General features: G+C 18.3%; 8 protein-coding genes across 8 annotated transcripts; 5 read left to right on the forward strand and 3 right to left on the reverse strand.

Annotated features, from left to right (window-relative positions):
• Window positions 1-1,073: 1,073 nt before the first annotated feature.
• Window positions 1,074-3,389, forward strand: PGSY75_1141000 (hypothetical protein; the record flags this gene model as incomplete). The annotated part of the gene is made up of 1 exon (XM_018786527.1): window positions 1,074-3,389. One exon carries the CDS (start codon window positions 1,074-1,076, stop codon window positions 3,387-3,389), a length of 2,316 nt encoding a protein of 771 aa, XP_018641322.1.
• Window positions 3,390-5,030: 1,641 nt separating this feature from the next.
• Window positions 5,031-12,374, forward strand: PGSY75_1141100 (hypothetical protein; the record flags this gene model as incomplete). The annotated part of the gene is made up of 1 exon (XM_018786528.1): window positions 5,031-12,374. One exon carries the CDS (start codon window positions 5,031-5,033, stop codon window positions 12,372-12,374), a length of 7,344 nt encoding a protein of 2,447 aa, XP_018641323.1.
• Window positions 12,375-12,914: 540 nt separating this feature from the next.
• Window positions 12,915-13,360, reverse strand: PGSY75_1141200 (hypothetical protein; the record flags this gene model as incomplete). The annotated part of the gene is made up of 2 exons (XM_018786529.1): window positions 12,915-13,089; window positions 13,200-13,360. The coding sequence occupies 2 exons, from the start codon at window positions 13,358-13,360 to the stop codon at window positions 12,915-12,917; spliced, it is 336 nt and encodes a 111-aa protein (XP_018641324.1).
• A 1,125-nt stretch (window positions 13,361-14,485) lies between these two features.
• Window positions 14,486-17,848, reverse strand: PGSY75_1141300 (hypothetical protein; the record flags this gene model as incomplete). Its single annotated transcript, XM_018786530.1, has 2 exons — window positions 14,486-14,884; window positions 15,149-17,848. 2 exons carry the CDS (start codon window positions 17,846-17,848, stop codon window positions 14,486-14,488), a joined length of 3,099 nt encoding a protein of 1,032 aa, XP_018641325.1.
• A 1,136-nt stretch (window positions 17,849-18,984) lies between these two features.
• On the forward strand, window positions 18,985-20,624 carry PGSY75_1141400 (putative phosphatidylinositol N- acetylglucosaminyltransferase subunit H; the record flags this gene model as incomplete). Its single annotated transcript, XM_018786531.1, has 5 exons — window positions 18,985-19,260; window positions 19,454-19,553; window positions 19,696-19,808; window positions 19,886-19,960; window positions 20,103-20,624. 5 exons carry the CDS (start codon window positions 18,985-18,987, stop codon window positions 20,622-20,624), a joined length of 1,086 nt encoding a protein of 361 aa, XP_018641326.1.
• A 491-nt stretch (window positions 20,625-21,115) lies between these two features.
• On the forward strand, window positions 21,116-23,319 carry PGSY75_1141500 (hypothetical protein; the record flags this gene model as incomplete). Its single annotated transcript, XM_018786532.1, has 14 exons — window positions 21,116-21,254; window positions 21,326-21,376; window positions 21,473-21,510; window positions 21,611-21,740; window positions 21,826-21,921; window positions 22,002-22,019; window positions 22,109-22,166; window positions 22,269-22,369; window positions 22,491-22,567; window positions 22,673-22,700; window positions 22,843-22,867; window positions 22,964-22,974; window positions 23,083-23,156; window positions 23,269-23,319. 14 exons carry the CDS (start codon window positions 21,116-21,118, stop codon window positions 23,317-23,319), a joined length of 897 nt encoding a protein of 298 aa, XP_018641327.1.
• A 139-nt stretch (window positions 23,320-23,458) lies between these two features.
• PGSY75_1141600 (dolichol phosphate mannose synthase) lies at window positions 23,459-24,238 on the reverse strand (the record flags this gene model as incomplete). Its single annotated transcript, XM_018786533.1, has 1 exon — window positions 23,459-24,238. One exon carries the CDS (start codon window positions 24,236-24,238, stop codon window positions 23,459-23,461), a length of 780 nt encoding a protein of 259 aa, XP_018641328.1.
• A 931-nt stretch (window positions 24,239-25,169) lies between these two features.
• On the forward strand, window positions 25,170-26,762 carry PGSY75_1141700 (hypothetical protein; the record flags this gene model as incomplete). Its single annotated transcript, XM_018786534.1, has 5 exons — window positions 25,170-25,887; window positions 26,036-26,081; window positions 26,276-26,357; window positions 26,518-26,575; window positions 26,725-26,762. The coding sequence occupies 5 exons, from the start codon at window positions 25,170-25,172 to the stop codon at window positions 26,760-26,762; spliced, it is 942 nt and encodes a 313-aa protein (XP_018641329.1).
• Window positions 26,763-27,129: the final 367 nt, after the last annotated feature.

Consider the following 27,129-nt stretch of genomic DNA (forward strand, 5'->3'; position numbering starts at 1 on the left):
AAAAAAAAAAAAAAAAAAAAAAAAAAAAAAAAAAAAAAAAAAAAAAAAAAAAAAATGTGTAATTTTGTTAATCATATATACATATAAATAAATATATATATATATAAAGGTATAATATTTTAAACAACATAAAATAAGAAAAAGATTACGTGTATATATTTTAAATATACGTTTTTATTGATACTGGAGCTAAAAATGTGTACCTAAAAAAAAATTTTGTTCCAATTATTTTCTTTATACCCATTGTGACAGAAAAAAAAAAAAAATAAATCTATCTTGATCTAATAATTATATATATATATATATATATATATATATATATATAAGAACATATTTTCATTCCTTAATATATTTAAAGAACACTCAATTTATTTGTTTATACCTTTTACATAAAACTATTACCAATCCTAAATATTATATATATATAACCTTTTGTGTCATTACAAAAAAATAACAGGTTGTGTGATATTACAACTTTTAAATAAAATAACTTACTTCATATTAATATTTCTCAATCATTATATTCTGCACAAAATATATTAAATAATATTCCAATGCCCAAACTGGTTTACAAAAGAATATATATATTATATATATATATTTATTTATTTATTCCTTCATATAAGAGTAAAATTATTTATAAAAGAACAAAGAAACTCTTCTCTAATCCTTCATTTTTGTAAATATTAAATAGTTTTTTATATTAAAAAGGATTTAAAAGTATAAATATTAAATCTTTAAAAAGATCAAATATACATATATTTTTTTTTTCTTATCATAAGATATATGAATAAATATATAATAAAATGCATACCGTTTTTTTCCACAGTTGTCTGCGCAAAAAAAAAATTAAAAAATAAAAACACATATATATATATATATATATATATATATATATATAATAAATAAAACTTTTAAGGTATCATTTCCATATGTCTACTAATTTTTTTTTATTTTTTCTTTAAATTGTTAATAGTTCATATTTATATTTTAAAATTAATGAGTTATTAAGTACATAAACATATATAACACATTTTGTCTTTATTCCTTTCAAAAAAAAAAGAAAGAAAAAAATGTACTCCTCAAAATATAGAAATTATATATATGGGGAAGAGAAATATCCTCAACATATAAATAAAAAATTATATGTGAATACACCATTAGATTCTTATCATCACATTTATAAAAATAAATATAATAACACAAGACCTGAAGTAATACATAATAAAAATATTTACTATGACAACATTGGTATGTCAAATAATGAACAATGTTTTCACAATAAATATAGTAACAATTTTATAAATAATAATAATAATATAGAATATAAAAATAATTTAAAATATATAAAGAAGCGATATAATAGTAGGAACAATAGTTATAATAATAAACATGGCATACATGTTTATCCCTCAAGAATAGAAAAATGTCATAAGGATTATTTAAACCCTATTCGTGGTGACAAAAAAAAAAATAGATATACTCTTCACATTGGTAATAATAAAAATAGTTTTGAATTACCTTCTAAATATGAAGGAATATATAATAATCATCATAGATTTCAAAAAAATATGGATGAAAAAAATAAAGATATTAAATGTATATCAATAAAAACTGTTATCAATAAACCTAATGTAAAAAAAATCCCTTGCATTAATTATGATACACAAAATTATCATATTAAATTAGGTTGGTGGAACTTTGGAAATCCATTAAAATTGTTTTCTAAGATTGAAAGGTATAAACAAAATATAAAAGAAAAATATTATGAAAATAGAAAATATTGTAAAAATATATCATCAATAAATTCGTTTAATAAATATTCAAATAAATATTTATGTAATGAATATTTTTATATTCCAATAACAGATAAAAATTATTTTAAAAATAAATCTTTATTAAACAAAAATAATAAGAGCTATCCTGTAAGTGATTTTCAAAAGGTAAATTTGAAACCAATAACAGGATTCATACAGTCATATAAAAAAGAAAAAGAAAAGAAAAAAAAAAATCGACAACATGCAATTATAAAAATATCCAATGTTCCATATATTATTAATGATTATAAAAAAAATTTGAACAAACATAAACATATAGAAAATATAAAGACATTAAATCTAAAAGAAATGAACTTTGATATGCCAAAAAATATAAATGATATTCCTAATTTACATAATACATGTGGACTTATAGCAACAATATCAAATAAATATGATGAACAAAATAATTCAAAAGGAGTAATAATAACATGTCAACAAAGAAACAAAAATAATAACATAAAAAAAAAAAAAAAAAACTTTTATATGGATCATAACAATAATGAGAATACCATAAAGGATAACAATCAAGTAAATATTAAATTCAATAATAATACTTTTGACAGATATAAAAAAAATGGAAATATTAATCATAATACATCTAATTTTATTAGAAGTGTAAAAAAACATAGAAAAAAGAAGAAAAAAAAAAATGATAGGAATATAAATTTAATTAATGTCAAGAAATATAAAATTTGTTCAAGTAACTCAGAAGGATCACGAAAATATCATATTACAAGTGAATCAATAAAATCAAATGGGTCCTTACATAATAAACATAAAAAAGAACAATTATATGATACATATAAAGAAAAAATTAATAATAAATATATGATTAAGGAACCGATCAAAAGATATAGAATGAAAATTAAAACACACAAGAAGAATTACAGCAATGAAAAAAATGCAAACTATAATGAAAATAGGAAATCCTCCAACGAATCATCATATTATGATAAAAAATATGTTATGAAATATAAAGAAATAAAACAAAATACAAAAAAAAATAAATCATATAGTATATCATCCTTAAGTAGTCAAGTTTCATTAAATAAACAAAAAAGAAACAAAACATATCATGTTAAAAATATTCATCATAAAATAAAAGGAACCAATTATCAAAAATATAATAAATATCATGAATATGGTACATATAATAAAAATCATAATACATTAAAAATATATAAAAATAAAAATGATGGCCAAAAAAAATTAAAGGATCATTCGGATCATAATATAGAAAAAATTTATGCAAATAACAGTGATAATAATACATATACAAATAGTTTATATAAATCTAATTATATAAATAAAGAAAATGCATATGATAATAAACAGAAAGAAGTACATCAAAAAGTACCATCCAAAATTTACGATGAAAATTATTCATGTCAAAAGGATGATAAATATAATTCTTATAAATTAAAAGGTTATGAATATAATTATAAAAATGTTGAAAATAATAAACCAAATTCTAAAATTTATCGATATAACAAATTAAAAAATAATAAAATAAATGAAAGTGATATGTTAGAAAAGGAATATGATGAATATTTTCATGATAAGTATTAATTTGAGAGTTAACAAAAAATTTGGCCATATTATATAAATATAAATATATATATATATATATATATATATATATATGTGTAATATTTTTACCATTTGTATAATTATATATTAATTAAAATATTAATGTGTCCTATTAATATGTCTTAAGTTTTAGTGTAGATAAAGATCAATATATTTATTTTTATTTTTTTTTTTGTTGCAATTATATTATTGTTTAAATAATTATAACTTAATTAAATATTAATATGTATTTTATAAAATAAAGAAAAAGGATAATCCCTTCTTTAAATTGTAGCGAAGGATTATTATATAATATATATAAATATATATTATATAACTTCCTATGGTTTCATTAAAACTGTTGATTTATATATTCACGTCTGTTCTTTTGAAAAGGTTTTATTGATAAATAATAAAATATGACATAACATAATTTAAATGTAAATATTTACTTAATCCTATTTATATAATAATTGTCTACATGAAAAAAAAAAAATAAAAATTTGTGGAACACTTTTCCAATTGATATAGAAAGAAAATATAATAAAATAAATGGTAAAAAATGTAAATAAAAAAATGGTTAAAATAAGCATAAAAAGAATAATAATGATTAATATATATATATATATATATATATGTAATGATACAACTTAATTTTTGAATTCCTTCATTTGTTTAAAATAAATAATATAAATATGTATATATTTTATTTTTATATATGGACAGGAAGTTCATTATATATAATGATATTATATTAACAATTAAAAAGGTTTATTCTCATTTCATTATATTTCACGTTGTATTATTTATAAGCAAGCATAGTTCAAAATTTTTAAAATTTTTTCATATAATAATGTTGCAGGATATTAAAGAAAAATCCTGTCTAATATATATTATTATATTGCGATGAAAACTGCAATTTAAGAAAACAACTAAAACAAAATAAAGAGCAAATAAAAATTTTAAATAATAATATTGGTTATATAATATAATTTATATAAATTTACTTAACTACTATTATTTTGAAGTTCACTAAATATCCAATTTTTTTTTTTTTTTTATATATATACATTGTAGATATAATTCCATGTGCATATATTTAAATAAGTGAAATACGTAAATTAATATATTAAAAAAATAAAAAGAATTCTTTTTTTTTTTTTAAGTTAATCATATATATTTTTTTTTTTTAATTAATTGTTGTTACATAGATATTTGTCTATAACAACATATTTATTGTATATAATTTTTTTTTTTTTTTCCTTTTGTTTAATATATGTTTAAAAATTGTTTGTATTTTTTTTTTAAATTAATTGTTTAATGAAATATATATATATATATATTTTGTGTCTTTTTCTTGAGAAAAAGAACCATTTGGTTTAATTGATTTCATATATATATATATTGTCATAATTGTATATTTGTTCTTTTTTTTTTTTTATATAACCCTAATTTTATTCTATAAAAAAAAAATTAATATATCTCTAGATTTTAAAAATAACAATATAAATTATTTTAATTGTTAATTATGAAGGACATAAAAAATAAAATTCTATAACCCTAATTTTATTCTATAAAAAAAAAAATTAATATATCTCTAGATTTTAAAAATAACAATATAAATTATTTTAATTGTTAATTATGAAGGACATAAAAAATAAAATTCGTTTAAGACATCGTTCGTTATATTCATCATCCAGTGATGACATTAAAAATAATTATGACTATATAAAACATCATCAATTTGATGATACAACTGAGAAAAAATTCAAGAGAGATGAATTTATAGAAAAAGATGAAAATGAAATTAATAAGATAAATGTAAGAATAAAAAAAAAAAAGTCTGTAGGAGAGCCATTTTGTAAGAAAAATTTTAGATATAAAATGAATCAAAATGTAAGTGAAAAAAAACAGAAAAATTCTTTTATAAAAAATATGTTAAAAAAAGCAGAAGATATGTTATATACAAACAGAATAAATAATATAAATAATGAGAAGAAAAAGAAGAACAATCGGGATACACCATATAATTTAAAATCATTATATTTATTGAATGAATATTTAAATGTTGAACCTACTAATAATGTATATTATAGACGTAGAACACCACACGAGACATGTCGTCGAAGTGATTTTAATGGTGTAAATCTTAAACCTTTTGTTAGATATAAAAGTTTAAATATATTAGAAAAAGAAAAAAATAAAAATAAGGCCATCATAAAAATATCTAATGTAAATCCATATTATGTATATAATAGGGCACATACAATGAAAAATCCTTCTCTCTATATAGATTCAAGAAATTCGCATATAGGAAATGAAAACGTTCCTATTAACCTTATGAACAATAATATAAAGAATAATATGATGCATAACCATAATTATAATGATAATATTTTTGATTCGTGTCATCAAAATATGTTTAATAATTTTTATGAAACTCCTACTTTTGATACATATAAATATCCAGAAATTAAAAGAAGAAATACTATATGTTCTAGTGCTTCAAAGTATAATAATATGTACCCACAACATTTAAATTTTCAAAGAGAGAATTATATATTAAATGGATATACACATAATACATATCATAATAATAATAATAATATGGTTGGTAATAGCTATCCTTATTCTAATTGTGAGAATAGTAAAATATCAAATTATAATTCTTCTAATGATTATAAGAAAAAATTGAGAAAAGAAGAAAAAAATAAAAATACAATTTTTATTCATTATAATAATAAGAAGAAAAATATTAAAAAGAATGATAGTATAAACAATATAAAAGATAATGATAATAATTCAAATAAAATAAGAACACATATATCTATTCCATTAAAAAAAAATACAAATCATATAAATCATAAAAAGGAATATCAGAAGGATAATAATGTTGATTATAGTGATAAGGAACATCATTCTTTTAAGGTAGATACAAGTAGACCAAATAATTTGTTACATAATAATAATAATAATGATAATAGAACAAAAAAAAATTTATATAATAATAAAAAATTATATAATTCGAATGATAAACATAAATCCATTTGCACTAATTCTTCATATACAAAAAAATATTCAAACCTTAATAAAAGTTGTGATGATTTAGAAGAATATCCTATTTATTTTAAATATAAAAATGAAAAAAACAATTCTTCAAAAAATTCCCTCCAATTGAATAATCCTCCTTCTTCGAGTAATAAAAGCAATAATATATTTAATGAAGAGTTTAATAATAGTAGTTACTCAAATATATGTAGAGCTAGAGATATGTCTGAACAATTATTTCAGATTGAAAATAATTTCCCAAACAAACTAATAAATAAAAAAACCTTTTCCAATAATACAATATGTTGTAGAGATGAGGATCATATAAAAAATTATAAAAGAGAAAATAAGGAAGATCGAAATTTTAAACGGTCACATAATAAAGTAAATAAAAAAAATAACAATAATAATAGTAGCACGAGTATTATTATTAGTAGTAGTAGTAGTAGAAGTAGCAGCAATATTAATAATTCAAATGATGATACAAAATTGATTAAATATTCCTTATCACCAAAAAAAAAAACTCAAATGGAAAAAAAAAAAAAAATTAAATATTATCAAGGACATATGAATAAAAACAGGACAAATAATAATATTATATCATCATATAATAATATAAAGTATGAAAAAATGAAGAATGAGCAAAAACATTTATATGAGAAGGATAATAAATCTTATGAACAAATAAAGGATATGAATTATCCTTCAAATTATAAGAAGGATAAGACTGTGCAAAAACAATATAATACATATGCAAAGAATGAATTACGTAATGATTCTTATACTTTGAATGATGATCATTTGGATACCTCATTAAATAGAAAAGTAAAGTATCCAATTTTAAAAACAATTACAATTATTTCTGATGGCAAAAATGAAATTAATAAAAAATTAAAGAAACAACAAAAGTGTATAAGAGATAAGATAATGCAAAAAGAAAAAACAGAAATTAATTTGTGGAGTGATAAACAATTTGTTTCTTCAAATAATAGTAGATATATAAATGAATTTAATATTTATGATAATAAAAATAAGGAAAAAAAGTATATGGATATAATTACTGAAGAAAATATTAAGAAGGATCAAAGAAATAATATTATTAGGAAGAATAAAAATAAAAGTAATAGTACACAATATAGTAGTAGAAATAATATAGATATACATAAAAATAAAAATAAAAAAAAAAATTTATATGAATATTCACAAAATTATTTGCATGATAATTTTAAGGTTATACAAAATGAAAATAGAAAAAATAAATATACAACAAATAGTTCTCATGCGTCAGAAATTTTGAGAAACATTAAAGAAGTACATAATTTACCTAAGAGAATTCTACATAATGATAGTAATGTTTTCCATGATGACAATAACATATATCATGGAAATAATTCATCCGTTGATTATAAAAAGTTTAATTCACAAGTAGAAGAATTAAATGATTCAAAAAGTTTTGATAGAAAATATACAGATGATAGTATAAAACTAGAAAATCTCAAACATGATAAAAATAATAAATATGAAAAATATAAAGTGAATAATATAATGTTAGATAACAATACTTATTCTCATATATATGATAAACAAAAAAGCAAATCATACGTAAATATAAATAACAATGTCTTAAAAGATAAAGAATATATAAAAAACAAAAACTCTTTAGACAAATCCTTTTCTAAATTAAATAGGAGCAATACAATAAACCCTAGACAATCATATATATCTACATATGAAAATAAAAAATTTAAGAAAAGAGAAAAAAGAACAAAAGAGATTGAAAAAAATAATAAAAAAAACAATTTTGATATACAAAGGTATAATGAACCTAATGTTAATAAAAAGGAGTTAGAAATAAATAATAATAAATTATATGAACACACTTTAAATGAAGATATATTATATAAAACTAATAATACATTAACATCTTCATTTGATGAAAATTCATATATTAAAGGAAAAAGGCAACTAATCGAATACTCAAATAGTGTGAATGATAATAATAAAAGGCATAATAGCAGAATAATAAAAAGAAATGAGTATACAGATGGAAATACAACTATTAGTACTAATAATTCATATACGCTACATGAAGATAATAACTTTAATCATTATCATTCCAAACATAAAAATATGGAATTGCAAAAAAAGATGTCACAATATAATAATATTTCAGCACATCAAAATGTATCACATTTTAAAAATAATTTAAAACAATATACAAACCTAAAGTATAAAAAAGAAAATTACCCATTAGTTAAAATATCAAATGGTATAAAAAAAAAAAAATATATATTAAATAATAAAAGGTCTGGCAATATAATATATAATAAATCATATTATAGTGAGGATGATACTAATAGTGAATTATATTCTAATAATACAAGTGAAGAAACAAAAAGAAAGGGTAAAGATATTACATGTGGTAAGGATCTTAACCAGTCTACAAACGACTATATTGACAATTATAATTCATCAAAATGTATAAAAGAAAAGATATTTGATAAAATAAAAACAAAAAGGAATAATTATATTGATGATGATAAATATATATATACAGATGATGATAAATATATATATACATATGATGATAAATATATATATACATATGATCATGTGGATGATGATAAATATATATATACATATGATCATGTGGATGATGATATATCTCTCTATAGTAACAATAATAAATCAGTATCCCAATATACAAAAGAGGAGGATGAAGTAAAAGACCCATATATAAGTAATAGAAATAAATACATTATATTAAATAAAAAAATGGAAGGAACAAAAGATCATTTAGATAATAAACCTTATAATTCTTCAAATATATATTCTTATTCGAAGATAAAAAAAAAATCTAATATTTTAAATTCCAAATCAAGTGATAATGAATTCACAAATAAAATTAAGAAGAATATAAGAAATGATCGAAATAATATTAGTAATAATAAAATTTATAATGATAAGAAATCTGAAAGGGACAAATATAGTGAGAGTAAATCAAGAGAAGCGAAACATAATATATTGAGAGATAATGCAAATTATGAAGAAAAAAAAAAGAAATATCAGAGAAATAAAAAAAGTGTTAATCATGAATCATTTTTATCAACAGATGAAGAGAGTAAATTTTTTTTTAAGAACGATAAACAGAAGAAGGAAAAAAATGATATAAGCAAAAATAATAGTAGAAGCAAATCAAGTTATAAAAAGGAAAGATATATTGATAATAGTAAAGATAAAAATTCATCACAAGAAAGATATGAAAATGTATCAGAAAGTGTAATAAAAAAAAAGGATGGTTGTTATAAAATTTTAAAAACACATGAAATTAATAAAAATATATACTCTTCAAATAAAAGTAATGAAGAAAAAAAAAGTTATTTTTCAAGTCAATCTATATCATGTTCTGATCAAATGAAAAATACTTCTACACAACAAATAGATGGAGATACAATTAATAAAATTGTAAATCATTATGATGAAAAATATATAAAAAATATAAGCGATTTAGATATAGATAGAGATATAAATGAAAAGGATAAAGTATATAAAAATTGTTATAGTTTAAAAGAAAATAAAATGATACAGAAACATAGTTGCGCTAGTGAGAAAAATGAAGGTCATGACAACGTAGAGATATTTTATAACAATAATGAGAATGATATAGATGAATATGTAGGACAAGAAATACAAAGAAAAAATGACAATAATGAAATGAATAATAATTTTATTTCATCAGAAGATATAAATTTAAAAAATAATTTTGATACAACAGAACAGTATAATTATGGAGATAAAGCTAGTACACAATATAATATAAATGAAGATGAAATAAAAAACAATGACATAAATAATATGTGTGTTAATACAATTTATAGTAATGAAGATGAAAATATATTTGAAGAACAAAAAAAAAAAGAAAATATTTATGGCAAACAATTAAAAAATAAGAATTTAATAAAAGAAAACTATTCGTTGGATATTCAAAATGATAAAACTAAACATATATATACTTCACATAATATTAAAAGTAATAATAATATATATAATTATCAGTTAAGTAGAGATAAATATTTACAAAGGAATTCAAATAATGATGAAGATATTTCATTTATGAAGGACAAAAATATAACTTCTTTAAATAAAAATAATATACATTCTGATAAAGAAAAAAATATAAACAAAAATAAATATAATAAATTATTATCCAGTGATATATATAAAACTGATGGAAATACAAAAAAATTCAAACAAAATTGTATTTCTAAAATTATTGAAGAACAAAACAAAAATGATCAGAAAAGTAATTATAAAAATTATACACATAAGAAGGATAGTATATATTATAAAGATGAAATAATTATACATAATAATAATAATAATAAAGTATTAGATGAGTCATATGATAAGGATAGTAACAATGAACATTCTAACAATATATATCATAATAATAATATTAAGTGTGAATCTTTGAAATCTAAGAATTATAATATAAATCATTCAAATGTTAACTATAACATAGAAGGAAAATATTTACAAGGTGTTGTAGGAATAAATGAAGCAAATGAATATTTGAACAATCAATTAAATGTTCTATTGAAAGATAAGAATGAAATAAATCAAAATGAAAAGAATAATGTGGATAGGAATAATTCTCATAATAGCATTAACAAAAGTGAGCATAGTTCAAAAGAAAATATTTATATCAATAATAATGATGAGATACCTATACAATTTGAGAATTCGTACACCTCTCAAAAAATATATGATAAAAAAAAAGAAAATTTTATGATAGATAAAAATATAGATAATTATAATGATGATAAGTATAAAGGATCACATTTTAAAGAGGAAAATATTAATTTATATAGCAAGAAATTAAATGATATAAAAAATATAAATGGGAAGAATAATACAAATATAATTAATTCTCAGGATGTATTATTAAATAAAAATTTAAATAAAAGTATAGATATACCTAATCAGTTTAACGTTGATGAAAATAATACTTCAACATATATAAAAAAAAAGAAAAATATTGATAATAATAGTAGTATTATAAGTACAAACCAAAATAATACTATATATAACAACAATTATGATATATCTGTTGATAATATAAAAAGAGAATATATTGTTGATAATACAAGTATACATAACGTTTGCAGTTTAGATAATATTAAAGAACAAAATGTATTAAAGAAGCCCGTTTTAAATATAATAAGTGATGATGAGAATACAAATGAAAATAATAAAAACGAAACAGTGGAAAACGGTATACAAAATTGTAATAATATATATACAATGAATGGTATAAAAACAAATAACTATATGGTGCATAGTATTACAATGCCAAATATTTCAAATACAATAAATGATAAACATATGATATATACAAATAAGTTTAATGAAAAAAATAAAATGAATATATATAATTCTCAAGGTAATCAAATAATGTTGGGAGAACAAGGAAATTATAATAATTTATTTTATAATCCTAATATGGTAAATAATGAAAATATAAAAAGAATATTATATAATAAATCTCTTACTACTGCAAATATAGGTCACACACATAACAACAACAATAATATTTATAATAATAATAATATATTATATAATCAAATGAATAATGATGAATATAATAATAACAAAATGAATACTTTTGATTATCTAAATAAATATAGAAATATTCCCATGGATATTTCTACATTAAATAAATCACAATATGGCAATCTTCAAAATGATAAACTGAATAATATATGCATACTTCCAGTGAACCCTAATATACAACAACATCCAATTAATTATAATATGAATACTAATTATATACCTAATAATAATTTTATTTATAATAATAAATTATTTTATGATGAATCTGGAAAAATGTACATAAGAGGTGATCACAAGCCTTCTAATAATGGACCTCTGATATAAAATGCAAATAAGTTAACATAACAAGGTATATATATATATATATATATATATATATGATATATTTAAATATAACAAGTATCAATTTATTGACACATACATATATATATATATATATATATATATATATACATGAAAGTATAATATTTTTTTTTTTTTTTTTTTTTTTTTTTTTTATTTAACTAAATATTTATATGACATTTTTATTGAACCAACTATTTTAGTATATAACTTTAAATAAAATATATATTATGTATTTATGGATTGTTCCATGTTGTTATAGATAAAAAAAGAAAAGAAAAATATACAAAAAAAAATATAAATATATATATATATATATATACAAATATACACATTGCTATTAAATGATGAATAAAAATTTTGAATTAAAATTAAAACAAATAATAATTTAAATAAATAAAAAAAAATATATATATCAAATAATGAATGATAAATATATTTTTTTATTTTTGTCCGAAAATTCATTTAAATGCATATAATATAAACATTATTAGATTTCTATTTCTTATGTTTCTATAAATTTTATTTGGGTACTGGATTAAGCCACTGCCCTCCTTGTCCATAAGCAGAAGCAACTACTTGTGCAACTTTCCTTTGTTTATGATTCATATAAATCATATACCATGCTTTATATACAAGGTAAAAAATTAATCCCATACCAAAAGGGTTAGCCCACCACCAATATCTGTACTGGTACCTAAAGGGAGAATATGTGTATGTATAATTGATGATATATATATGAACATATATATATATATATATATATATACATAATATATATTTTTTTTTCCGCTCTTTTCAACTTACACTCGTACAACTTGAGCTATTTGATTATTCGTAAATTCAGCTATATCATTGTATATATGTATTATTTGTTTATTTTTACAATCAACCCATAATTTTTTCCATGTTCTGGGATTTATTCCTCTGCCCATCATAGCAATATATCGTTGTATATGAAATCCCATTTTTATATAAAATATATAAATATATATATATATATATATATATATATATTTGTGAAAAAAATACAAGTAATAAAAAAGAATTATAGTGCAATGAAATACATTTATATAAATAAAAAAATGTGTATTTAATTTTCTATTTTAAAAAATATTTATATTCATATTGATATCATACTAATTGTGGATAATAAAATATATAAATTACTAAAACGTTAAAATAAATATATATAAATTTATTATATAAAATTTTTATATGTAAAATATATCAACTTAATATATATATATATATATATATATATGTAGCATTGAACATATATTTTAATATTTTTATTTTTTTTATTCCTTTATATAGTGTCATTAAAATAGAAATATTTTTTTGAAAAATATTAAAAAAAAAAAAAAAAAGAAAAGAATACTGAATAGAAAATACACGGAATTAAATAAATTTATTTATAAATACGTATTTGCTTTTTGTGTATATGTTAAAAATTATAATTCTTTTTATTAATAATGATGAAATTATTTACATATGTGTTAACATAAGAATTGAAATATGTTTCTTATGAGTTCATAAAAAAAAAAATATATATATTTTGAGCAGGAAAGGTGAAAATATATTTTTTTATAAATAACACAAAGGAAAATACATACATACATATATATATATATATATATATATATATATATATATACATATACACTTTTTTTTTTTTTTTTTTTCTTTTTTTTTTATATTTTTGTTAAAATGTGGGAGTATCTTATTTCTTAAAACTACATCTTTACGGATTATATTGATCATACGGCGTATATGAAAAAAAAAAAAAAAAAAAAAGAAGAAAATCAACTTTAATCAAAAAGCAAAAAAAAGAAATAAAAAATAAAATATATATATATATATATATAATTTTATATCCATAATGCACGAAAACAGTATCAACTTTTTTTATCCAAACATAAAAATATAAATATATATATATATATATATATAATATAAATTTAAAATAAAAAAAATGTATGTGTTGTAATATCATGTAGAAAATATATACACATATACATATACACATATATATATTTTTATATTTCTTTTACAAATGTGTAGGTAATATGATTTATTTATTCCCCCATATGTTATACTTCCATTTGTTGTTGTGTTTTTTTAATAGCATTTTTCCACAATTTAACATAGTTGATATTATTTTTAATACAATATAATTTCAATTTTAATTGAACTCTCTTAATTATAAATTCTGATCTTGATTGTATACTTGGACTTTTATTATATGGATAAGATAAGAGGCCAAGTCCAATTACCCAAGAAGCTACAACTTCGTCATCATCTGAGAAAAAATCATAAGTTCTCTCCTTTGTGTATATTGTAAAGCAATTATATGGATTTAACTTATAAGGATTGTTTTCATAAAACTGATTTGAATTTATTTTTTTCTTTTGCAATTTTTTTTGATTTTGCTTTTCGATGAGCCAGTAAACGGGTCTGCTATTAAGCCCATAGTCCACATTTATGACATCCTAAAAGGTAAAAGGAGATAATATGATAAGACAAAAAAAAAAAAGAAAAAAAAAACAAAAAATAAATAAATAAAAATAATGAACAAATAAATAAACACACACATATTATATATATATATATATATATATATATATATATATATATATATATATATATTTATATATTTATTTATTTATTTATTTATTTGTAGTATAATTTGCATTCTTATGAAGTAGCATTAATTTTTATGGGAGCATTAATATACATGTCTATTTTTGTTATACCTGAATGTCTATGAGCTTCCTTTTTTTAAATCCCTTTTTGCCTGTCAGATTTTTTGTCCAGGTAATATATTTATTGTCTACAATTTTCATATATATTTGTACAGGTTTATGAGAATATCTATTATATTTACATTTAAATAATAAAGTTCCAGTATTCATATTTTTAATTTCTTTTAATAATGGTTTTTGATTTAATCTTCCTTGGCCATATGAAAGTAATAAAGCTTTTTGCTTTATTCGATCATTTTTAATAGTTATAGATTTTAATAAATTTTTTAAATCTTCTATATGTTTGTTTGCCAATTCTACGTTGTTTATATTTTTTTCATATATTTTTAAAAGATCATCATCAAATTTCATTTTTAATTCTTTTTGTTGCTGTATATATTGTTGGTCTCTTTGATTTACTACATTAATAATAGGGTTGACTAAATTTTTATCAATAAGTTGTATAATATCATTACAAATATTATCATTATTTAATAATTTTTCTTCTATAATAGTTGCATTTTGTTTAAAGAAGGTTGCATAATCTAGTATATTTTGTTCATTTAATTTAAATACTTGTAACATTTTATTTAATATATATATTAGATTATCAATTTTAGGTATAAAGAAATTATTTGTATGATCATTACTTTTGCCCATGGATTGAAATTTATTTTTGATATGTTCATTTTGTTCTTTTATAATTTTCATATTATTTTCTAGATCATCATATTGTTTTGTTTTTTCTTCTAATTGTTTTTTAAAATCATCTTTTTCTATTTTAAGTGTTTCTAGATTATTTTTTAAAATAACACATTCTTCTTTTTTTTTATTTAAATCGGTTTCTTTATCTTCAACATCTTTGATATATTCATAAATTTGACCTTGTAACTGTTCATTTTTTTTATTAATAATATTAATTTCTTGTGTTAGTTTAAGATTTTCTTCACTTTTAATTTGTAGAATTGCACATAGGTTTTCTATTTTGGTTTGTTTTTCTCTATAAGCGTCAACATATGATATACGATGTTCATCTAATTCTTGATACATATTAAATAATTTATTATATTTGCTCTCTAGATTTTTTATTAAGGTTTCATAATGTTGTATGGTTAAATTGTCTTTTTCCTTTGATTCGATTAACATATAAGCATTATCATGTAGGTCTTTCATTTTATCATTTAAATTATGTTTTTTACTTTCTAATGTTCGTACTTTGTTTTCTAATAAGTTAATCATTTTTTTAGTTTGTATATTTTTTAGTTTAGTTCCACTATTTATTAAATTATTATCATTTGTGTTCATATCATTATTAGATAATATGGTTGTACATGTAGAATTATCTTTAGAATTAACAAACGAACCTGTGGGTAAATATGTTTTTACACTTTCATTGGATAATTTATTAACATTAGAAGAAATATCTAAATGTTGTATGGATGAGCCATATATAATATTATATGGATTATTAGATATATTATTTTGATCATATATATTAGAAATATCATGTTTATTATTACTATTAAAATTGATTGATTGTTTCTTTTTTTTTTTAGTTAGTTTAATTTTTTTTTTATTATCTAAAGAGATATTTTTTATATTCTTTTCATTTGATATTCCCTTTAATTGTTCATCAAAATTTTCCTTTTTTTCTTTTAGTGTTCCATATTTAGATGTTTTAAAGAATGGTTCTCTTATAATAATATCAGAGTTATTTTTTAAATATATATCGTTTAATATTTTATTATTATAATTATTATTATTATCTATAAAATTATGATTCTTTTCTTTTAAAATATTTGACGAATTATCCATTTCATTCATATTAAAAAAATTATCATTACTTGAATGATAAATATTTGGTTTCATCATCATATTATCATCGTCGTCCTGCTCCTGCTCCTCCTCCTCCTTCTCCTTCTCCTTCTCATTATTATTATTATTATTATTGTTTCTATTATTTATTTTTATTTTATTTTTTGTTTTTGATTTGTTCTCATCAAAAGAGTGATCCATAAATATTTCATCATCACTATGTAGATAACTTAAATTGGACTCATATTTTTGATTATTTGTACTTTTAAACATATTATTTAAAATATCTTTCTCATTCGAACGATTTGTAAATATATAATAGTGATTATTACTTTCAGAAGAATTATTTTCACACGAATTATTTTGCGAATTATAATTTTTATCTTTTTTTTTATTTCTTCTTATTTTATTTATATTATAATTATCATTAACACTTTCTTCATGAACAATATTATTATCATAATTAGTATTTTTATTTTTTTGCCTTGATTCATATACTATATGATCGATATCATTTTGTTTCTGATCTGATAGGTTATTATATGAGAAGTTGTTTAAATGAATTCCTTTCTTTCTATTTTTACTATTATTATTGTGATAATTATTGTTCATATTATTATTATTATTATTATTATCCCTCTTATTATCAGTTATTTTATTTTTTTCATCATAATAATCATCATTACTAGAATAAACTTTTTCACTTTTCTCAGTATCAATTTTATCACAGCTTACAAATGAACAATTATTATTTTTTAATTTTTTTGACCATTGGATTAATTTTTCTCTTTCTTCTTTTAATTTTATTAAAGGGTCTCCTTTCTCATTTGTATTTTTAGCTTTGTCCTTTTCTTTACTTTCTTGGGTAATATTTTTTTCATTGTCCTTTTTTACCATTTCGAAAAAAAAACAAAAAAAAAGAAAAAAAAGAAAAAAAAGAAAAAAAATATATATATATGAATATAATATATGACAAGTCAAAATTAAATATATTTATTCGATTTAACAAATTGAAAAACATATCCCAAACATATGTTCACAAAAAAAAAAAAAAAAAATTAAAATAAATTACACCTTTATATATTCATAAATACAACAATATATATATATATAATATCCAAAGGAATAATCATTTACGTTACAAAAATATATCATGAATATTATAAAAAATATACGGACATTTAAAACATATACAAACATATATATGTGTGTATATCTTTATTTATTTTACATGTATTATATATTTTTTATGTTTTCCATTGAGTAGACTGAAATGGTTATAATAAAAAACAATTTTCTTTTAATTTAAATTAATGAAATAAAAATAAAAATATATTATATATATTATATATATTATATGATTTTTTTTTAAAAACACATTTATTTTTATATTATTACTATTTCTTTTTTTAATATATGATCATACATATATATTTTAGAATATATCTTACATTAAAAATGAAGTATATATTACACGGATAATATATTTTTATTTGTATTTCCATTAATTTTTTTTTTTTTTTTTTTTTTTTTATATTTTAAATTAAAAAAGGAAAAGGGCTTCGAAATTTTTAATAATTTTATTTCGTAATTTTTGTGATAATAATATCATTATGTGTTTATTTAATATACACAATGTATATATAATTATATATATTTTTTTTATTTAGTTATATGTATATTATTTTAAATATATTATGAATATTTTTTATAATACACCCTTAAATGTATATATATATATATATATATATATATATAACATTAATTTGTAAGAATACAAAAATAAAAGAAAAAATAAGTCAAAAGCAACTTAAATGACCTATTTATAATTTAAGAAAAAAGTTGTACTTATTTATTTTTATTTATTGAGTGTTTTTTTTTTTTTTTTTTTTTTTTTTTTTTTTGTTAATGATAATGGTAAAATATAATAGAAAATAAAAATAGTGAAAAGTGTATTAAAAAAAAAAAAAAAAAAAAAAAAAAAAATTTTAATTAAAAAAAAAAAAAAAAAAAAAAAAAAAAAAAAAAAAAAAATGAAAAATGATGTAAAAGATGATATAAAAAATGATATAAAAGATGATATAAAAAATGATATAAAAGATGATATAAAAAATGATGTAAAAGATGATATAAAAAATGATATAAAAAATGAAGAAACAAAGGGTGTCAAGTATCATATTAAAAATGAAATAAGAAGATATGAACATGTGTATGGTATTGAATATATATATGAAAAAAAGAAAAATCGAATGTTCTTTTTATTTGTTATAATAATCTTTTCTTTATTTGTTTTGTATTACTTTTATCTGGTAGGCAAATATTTTATAATACACTTCTTTATTATCATGTCAACCTTAAAATAACTAACAATAGTTAAATGTTCACATGATGATAATATTAAGAGAGAACTTATAAATATAAATATGTGCACATTATATATATATATATATATATATATATATGTATATATTAATGGTGGTGTTTATTCTTTATTTTATGTAGGGTTATATTAGAGGATATTTAAGTGTCAACGAATTTCATATATTTCTTTTTATCATATATATATCTTGTATCATAGTATATTATAACAATATTTTTACTGGTATATACATGTTTAAGAAATACAATTAGGAAAATACATGTACTATTATATATATATATATATATATATATATATATATCCTATTTTATATATTTACACATATAATGTTTATTTTATTTTATTTTATTTTTTATTTGTTCAGAAAAATTACTTTTATTAAAAAATATTGGTATACAAATTGATAAAAAAGATTCATTTGAAAACTATACAAAATTTATATGTAAAAATGAGATACAGAATATTTTCCTTAATGAAGTAATAAAAATTTAAGGACATTAAAAAAAAAAAACTGTCACATATATTAATATATATATATATATATTATTTCGTAGGCCATTTACATGTTCGAAATATGTCCATATTTATGTATTAAGCTAAAAAATAACGATTCTGTAATTCTCTTCAAGGTAAATAATATGAAGTCTTATGACTTTAAAAATGTAGAACAATCTACAAATGATATATAAATCAAAAATTTTAAAATGGATGGAAGATGTGCCAAATATATATATATATATATATATATATATTATTTATTTTATTTTTTAGGATGTTGTGTTGGGTATGAAAAATATGGTAAGTATCTATAGAGATATAAAAAATATATTCTTTTATAATGATAATAATATATTAAAGACTATAAAAATAACACACGTACAAAATGACAAGGGTATATATGAAATTGGACAATTTGATAGAGAAGCAGAAGATGAAATGAGCGACTCTGTAAGTTACAATATAAGTGAACCTATGAGTAATCATACGAGTGATAATATAAGTGACAATATAAGTGATCAAATAGATCATTTTGAAGAAGATGAGGAAGTAAAAAAAGTACTACAAAAAAAATATAATTATACTAAAAACAAAAATCATGATAATATAAATTTAGAAGACAATACATGTTCTACAAATAATTATTCTTCAAGTGAAGAAAATATTTTCAAATTATTAAATTTCAGTTCATATGAAAATATTAAAATTGATAAAAGATCTAAAAAGTTGAGAAAAAATAATTCATATGATGTATATATAAATAAGCAATTAGCAATAGAAATTATGAACAATTAATAAAAAAAAAAAAAAAAAAAAAAAAAAAAAAAAAAAAAAAATTAACATAAGAATATTGTCTTATTTATTTTATTTTTTTTTTTCTTCTTTTTCTTATATATAATTTTACATTTTTTGTCACAAACATGTTAATTCCATATTATTGTTGTACTATATGTATTTTTTTATTTTTTTAATTTTTATCTATTAAATAAATAGTATATAATTATGAATAATATATATGTACACACATGATCTTTATTATATTACATTATATTATAATATAGTATAATATTTTTTATTTTTATTTGTCTTTTATAAACATTTTATAAAGATAACAATAAATTGTTAAAAAAATATATATATGATAAATGTTATACTACATATATATATATATATATTAAATAGATAAACTTATATATATAGATAATAACATTAATTTTATTCCTACAATTATATATATATATATATATATATTTATATATATATTTATTTATTTATGTAAGAATAAAATGGGAGAGTATGTGAGAAAAATACCATACTATAACAATTATGAGGAGAAAAAAGATCTCCTGAAATTTACATTCCTAAATGATAAAAGGGATGATGAAAAAATAGAAATAAATAAAAATGACGACGTTCAATTTATAAGTAAGAATACTATATTATTATTGTTATTATTATTGTTACATTTATTCCTTTTTTTTTCGAACCATTTATAGTAAAAAAGAGGTACAATATGAAGGATATACTAACGCACCTTCCTCATATGAGTAAAGAGAATTCATTCATATTTCATATATATGTGTTATTTTATTTTTAAATAATTTATTTATATTTATTCATTTACTTGTCATATTCCTCTTAAGATACAAGAACACAGGGAGATGTTCTAACTGAAAGAAAAGTATTTGGAATAAAATATATATATAATAATATTTTAAAATAAAAACAAATAAAATATATAAAACAAATATATATTTTTCTTGTTCATTTTTTTTTTAAAGAATAAATTGAAAGAAGATATGTCTACTAATTTTAACAGCTATGAAAAAAGATTTCCATTTCTTATTGATACGGTTGTAAAAATTCCTGAACAAACAAGAGACATAAAAGACGTGTTAAATAATAAATATGGTAACAAGGAATATAAGAGAAAAAGAAAGATTAATATATATAACTATATCAACATACATACATATATATATATATATATATATAGTTGATGACAATACGATAAAGTATAGAATATCTCAAAATGTTGTAACCAAAACGATGTTGCTAGAAGAGAGGAAAAAAAACTATAAGAATGAATTGAGTACTGAAAAATAAATATAAATAAATAAATACTTATACATATATATATATATATATATATGATATTATTTAATATATCAGGAGGAAACAATATAGAAGGTAATTTAATAAAATAAATATATCATAACATGATCATCTTATAATATTTAAAAAATCATTTCGTTTTTACTTTCTGAATGTTATAAAAGATAATGAAGAAATACTTAATTATGGAGATATATATTTGGACCCTGAAAAAAATTACACGTGTGAAAAAAAAGGATATACAATAATAAAAATATATATATATATATATATATTTATTTATTTATTTATGTGGTTAATATATTGGATTATATAACATTTCAGTGATATTGTAAAAAATAAAAATAAGTTATTGACCCTCAAAAATTATGGTCTGGGACAGGGACCATCAAATTTTGTATTTTCATACCCCGATATTAAAGCTAGTAAAATAATAATATAAAATTAAATGGACACATAATAATAAATATATATATATATATATATATATATATTTAAAATTCATTTATATGCATAATAATTTTTTTTTTTTACACTTAATTATAGAAGGAAGAGGGGGGTACGCCAGCGAAATAGTTAAATCAAATGTTCTTAAAAATAAAAACGAATATTCTAAAAATCAGGTTTTGAACATATATTATTTTTTATATTTTTTTTGTTTTATGAATACATATATATAAACACATTATTATCAAAAAAATAAAATAAAATGAAATATATTTTAATAGATACAGCTAAATATTCAGAATTTACAAGGTATATTTTTTTTTCTACTTTATGAAAAAAAAAAAAAAAAAAAAAAGTATTGTATGAATAAATGAAGAGAGGAAGATCATATGTGTTTAATATGATTAAATGTGAACATCTTTTTTTTTCTTTTTTTCTCATTCAAATCTAGATAAAGATATAAACTATTCAAACAGGTAAAATGATATTAAAAAGAAATGTAATATTCTTATAGGAAAAATTTCTGTTTTTTTAATTATTTAATTTCTTTTTACTTGTTTCTTTTTTTGTAGGGAGGAGAAAAGTATTTCTTATAGAAAAAAGCAATTTAAAATAAATAATGCTCATCCGATTTTTTAATAATTCACTTGAACATTCTATTTTTTTTTTTTTCTTTTTCTTCATATTTTAGTTTTTTTAATGAAAAATAGATTTAAATATATTAATCACACAAAGGACAGTTACTTCGTGGATAATTATCTTAAGGTAATATATATATAAATATATATATAATATATATAAATATATATATATATATATATATATTTCTCTGTTTATAAGTTAATAAATATATACATTTGTAATTATTTGAATAAAGGAACGACCCATTATTATATTGAGATATAAAGGATTTCAAAAAAAAAGATAAACAAAAATGTGAATATTTAAAAAAATATTAAATGCCCCATCACACATGAATGTAATATATATATATATTATATAACTTATTAATATATACATAACACATCCATATGTTTATTATATTATTATTATTTTTTTTTTTTTGTTTATATTGACCAGAATAACTTCAATAGACCTAATAAATATTGTAAAATATCTGTAGTTTCAAGTTTTGATTTTCCAAATAATCTATCAACAAAAACATAACCAACTTCTTCTATAGATTTTTGCATTTTATATGCTCTTACAATAACTTCCATTTGAAAAACATAACCTGTATTATTAATAGATTGCATAAGTTCCTTCAATACATTCGTTTTATATAATCTAAAAGACCCAGTTAAATCTGATAGATTAATAAATAATAAGAACTGAGCTAAAAAATTTGCTACTCTACTTATTATAATTCTATTAAATGACCATCCTGATATTCCACCTTGTTTATTATATCTTGTACCTGTAACTATATCACAATTATTTTCTTTTTGTTTTTTAATAAAATTATAAATATATTTAGGATGATGTGATAAATCAGCATCCATTATTATAACAAAATCACCTGTTACTTTTTTTAAACCTTCCATATATGCAGACCCTAAACCTAATTTTCCTTTTCTTTGTATTAGTAATAATTCTTCATCCTTAAAAATTTCTTGTAATTTTTTGTATACATCTGCAGTTCCGTCTTGACTATTATCATCTATTACAATTATTTCAAATTTAATTTCATGTTTATTTAATTCATCAATTATCATATAAATTAGATATGGTAGGTTTTCTTTTTCATTGTAAGTAGGTAATATAACTGAATATTTGTAATTGCAACACACCATATTTATACATAAGCCTAACAGTGTAATGACAAACAGGAAAAATCGAATAACCATATTTCAAAAAAAAAAATAATAAATAAATAAATAAATAAATATATATATATATATATATATATATATATATATATATATATATATATATATATATTATATGTTGACCCCACAGTGTATTATCTCCTTTTTTTTGTTCATCTAAAAAAAAAATTTTAAAGGTGCCACTAGATATAATAACACCTGCTCATTGGGTTGAAAGTAAAGAATATAAAAAAAAAAAATAAAATTTATATATAAATAAAAATAGAAATGAAAAAGGAAATATATAATGATATATATAATATCATTTTTATATTATTATTAAATTTTTTTTTTTTTTTTTTTTTGTTCCCCTTTTGGGAAGTATATAAAATATAAGGAATATATAAAAATACTTATCTAGGAAATAATATATACATATATATATATATATATATATATATATATATTATTATATTTATATATTATTTAATATATATATTACATTTATTCTTTTTGATTATATTTTTATTACTCGTTTTATATATATATATATATATATATATATATATTTATATACCTATATCCTTTAAAAATATACCGTTCTTCAAAGAACTAGGTAGAATTTTTAAAAAATGGTAGATATAAAACCAACAAAGGAAAAAAAAAAAAAAAAAAAAAATAAATAATAATATATATGTGTATTAACATTTATTATAGTTATCTAATTATTTATATATATATATATATAATTTTTATGACATGAAAAAAAAAATATCGTATTGATTATGTTATTTATACAATAAATATGTATTTATACTTAACATTTATGAATACTGGCTCAACTCTTCCCCTTTTTTAGTTTATCAAAATAAAACAAATATATATATATATATATATTTATTTATTTATGTATATTTTTTTTTTTTTTTTTTTTTGTTTTTTTTAATTTTCTCTGACATTTCCAATAAGCATGGAAGAGGAAGGGCGCATAAGTTACCACGAATACAAAAGGAGACTAAAAAAATTAACTGAGGAAATAAAAAAAGAGATGAAAAAAAGTAGTAACAAAAATAAAAAGAGTGAGACATTATTGAATTTAGAAGAAAAATTAAACAAACTGAATGAGTTATATAATAAAGAAGATGATAAAAAAGGTGTAGAAGAGAATTATAATAATGATGATAATAATAAGGATGAGGCTTTTTATACAAATAATTTATATCAAATGAATGTAATATCAAAGAAAGCATTAAGGAATAGAAAAAAAATGGAACATAGAGAATATGAAGAAGAGCAAATTGAAAAATCAAGAAATAAAGAAGGAGAGAAAGAATATGAAGAATTATCTTTGAATCTAAAAAAATTAAATAAAACTATTTATTCTATTGCACCAGATGGTAATTGCTTATATGAATCAATAATACATCAGCTTAAATATAGAATACATACTTATGAATATACAATAACAGATTTTTTAAAACTTATTAATAAAGAACATTTTTCTTTAAATAATATTAATTTAAAAGATTATATAAATACAAATTTTTTTAATTTTAATATATTTAATAATATAAATCCAAATGATTTGAGTAGTGATATTTTAAGATTTATTACTTCCATATATTTATTACAGAATAAAGAATTATTCATCAATTTTATATATGACTCAAATGATGATGAAGACAAAGGTAAAATATATGTACATATATATATGAAACGTTAAGATGAAAAGGAGGAATAAATATTATATAAGCATATTCGCTCGTGTAATATTGTCACATAAATTTATAAAAATTTATGTATATATGTATATATATTTTTTTATTTCTTTGTCAGATTTCTATTTCAAATATTGTGAGGATATAATTAATGGTGTATATGGGTGAGAAAAGGAAATCATAATGCATTTCTGAAATATTTTTTTTGATCATATAACATTCTTTGTATTATTATGAATATTATAATATATTATATGTATATTAAGATATATAAATAAATATATATATATATATATATATATATATATATATATATATATATATTCATTTGAATGTATCTGTTGTTTTTATTTTATAGAAGCGAAATTGAAATAAAGGCCTTATCAAGTATTCTGAAGAAAAAAATTACGGTTTATGATGTGAATATGAACATATCATATGTAAGTACATAAATAAATAAATAAATAAATAAATAAATAAATATATAAATATATATATATATATATATATATATATATATATATATATATATATATATATATATATATACTTGTTATTTTATTTGTAAACATTTTTGATTGTGTGTAATATTTATCTTAGGAAGAAGATTGCGAAGAGGAATTATTCTTATGTTTTCATCATAAATTATATGCCCTAGGTAAGTATAATGATCAGCATGTCAAAATAAAGATATGATGATAAATATTTGTTTATATGTGGCTATCATTTCTTATTTTTTTATTCTCATTATATATATATATATATATATATATATTTATTTATTTATTTATTTTTTTAATTTATTAGGAAAACACTACAACTCAGTTATTGATTTAGCGTCGTAAAGAAAAAACAAAATAAATAATTTCATATTCATATATTTATACACTTTTATAAAATTAAAAAATGTAGACATTGGAAAGGAAATATTTATTTATAATACATATATAAAAATAAATAACTTCAAAATATATAATTTTATTTTTCCTTTTTTTGTAAACAAAATTATTTATTCTTTTATATACTACATGTCTTGTTTAATTATATATTTTTGTGGAACAATGATTAATCTTCCGTATTTTTTCAAAAAATTTTATTTAAAAAATAAAAAAAAATAATAAAATAATCATAAAATAATCATAATATAATCATGAAATAATAATAAAATAATAATAAAATAATAATAATATAATAATAATATAATAATAAAAT

This window comes from Plasmodium gaboni, chromosome 11 (genome assembly GCF_001602025.1).
Source record: "Plasmodium gaboni strain SY75 chromosome 11, whole genome shotgun sequence".
In the NCBI taxonomy this organism is placed as follows: domain Eukaryota; phylum Apicomplexa; class Aconoidasida; order Haemosporida; family Plasmodiidae; genus Plasmodium; species Plasmodium gaboni.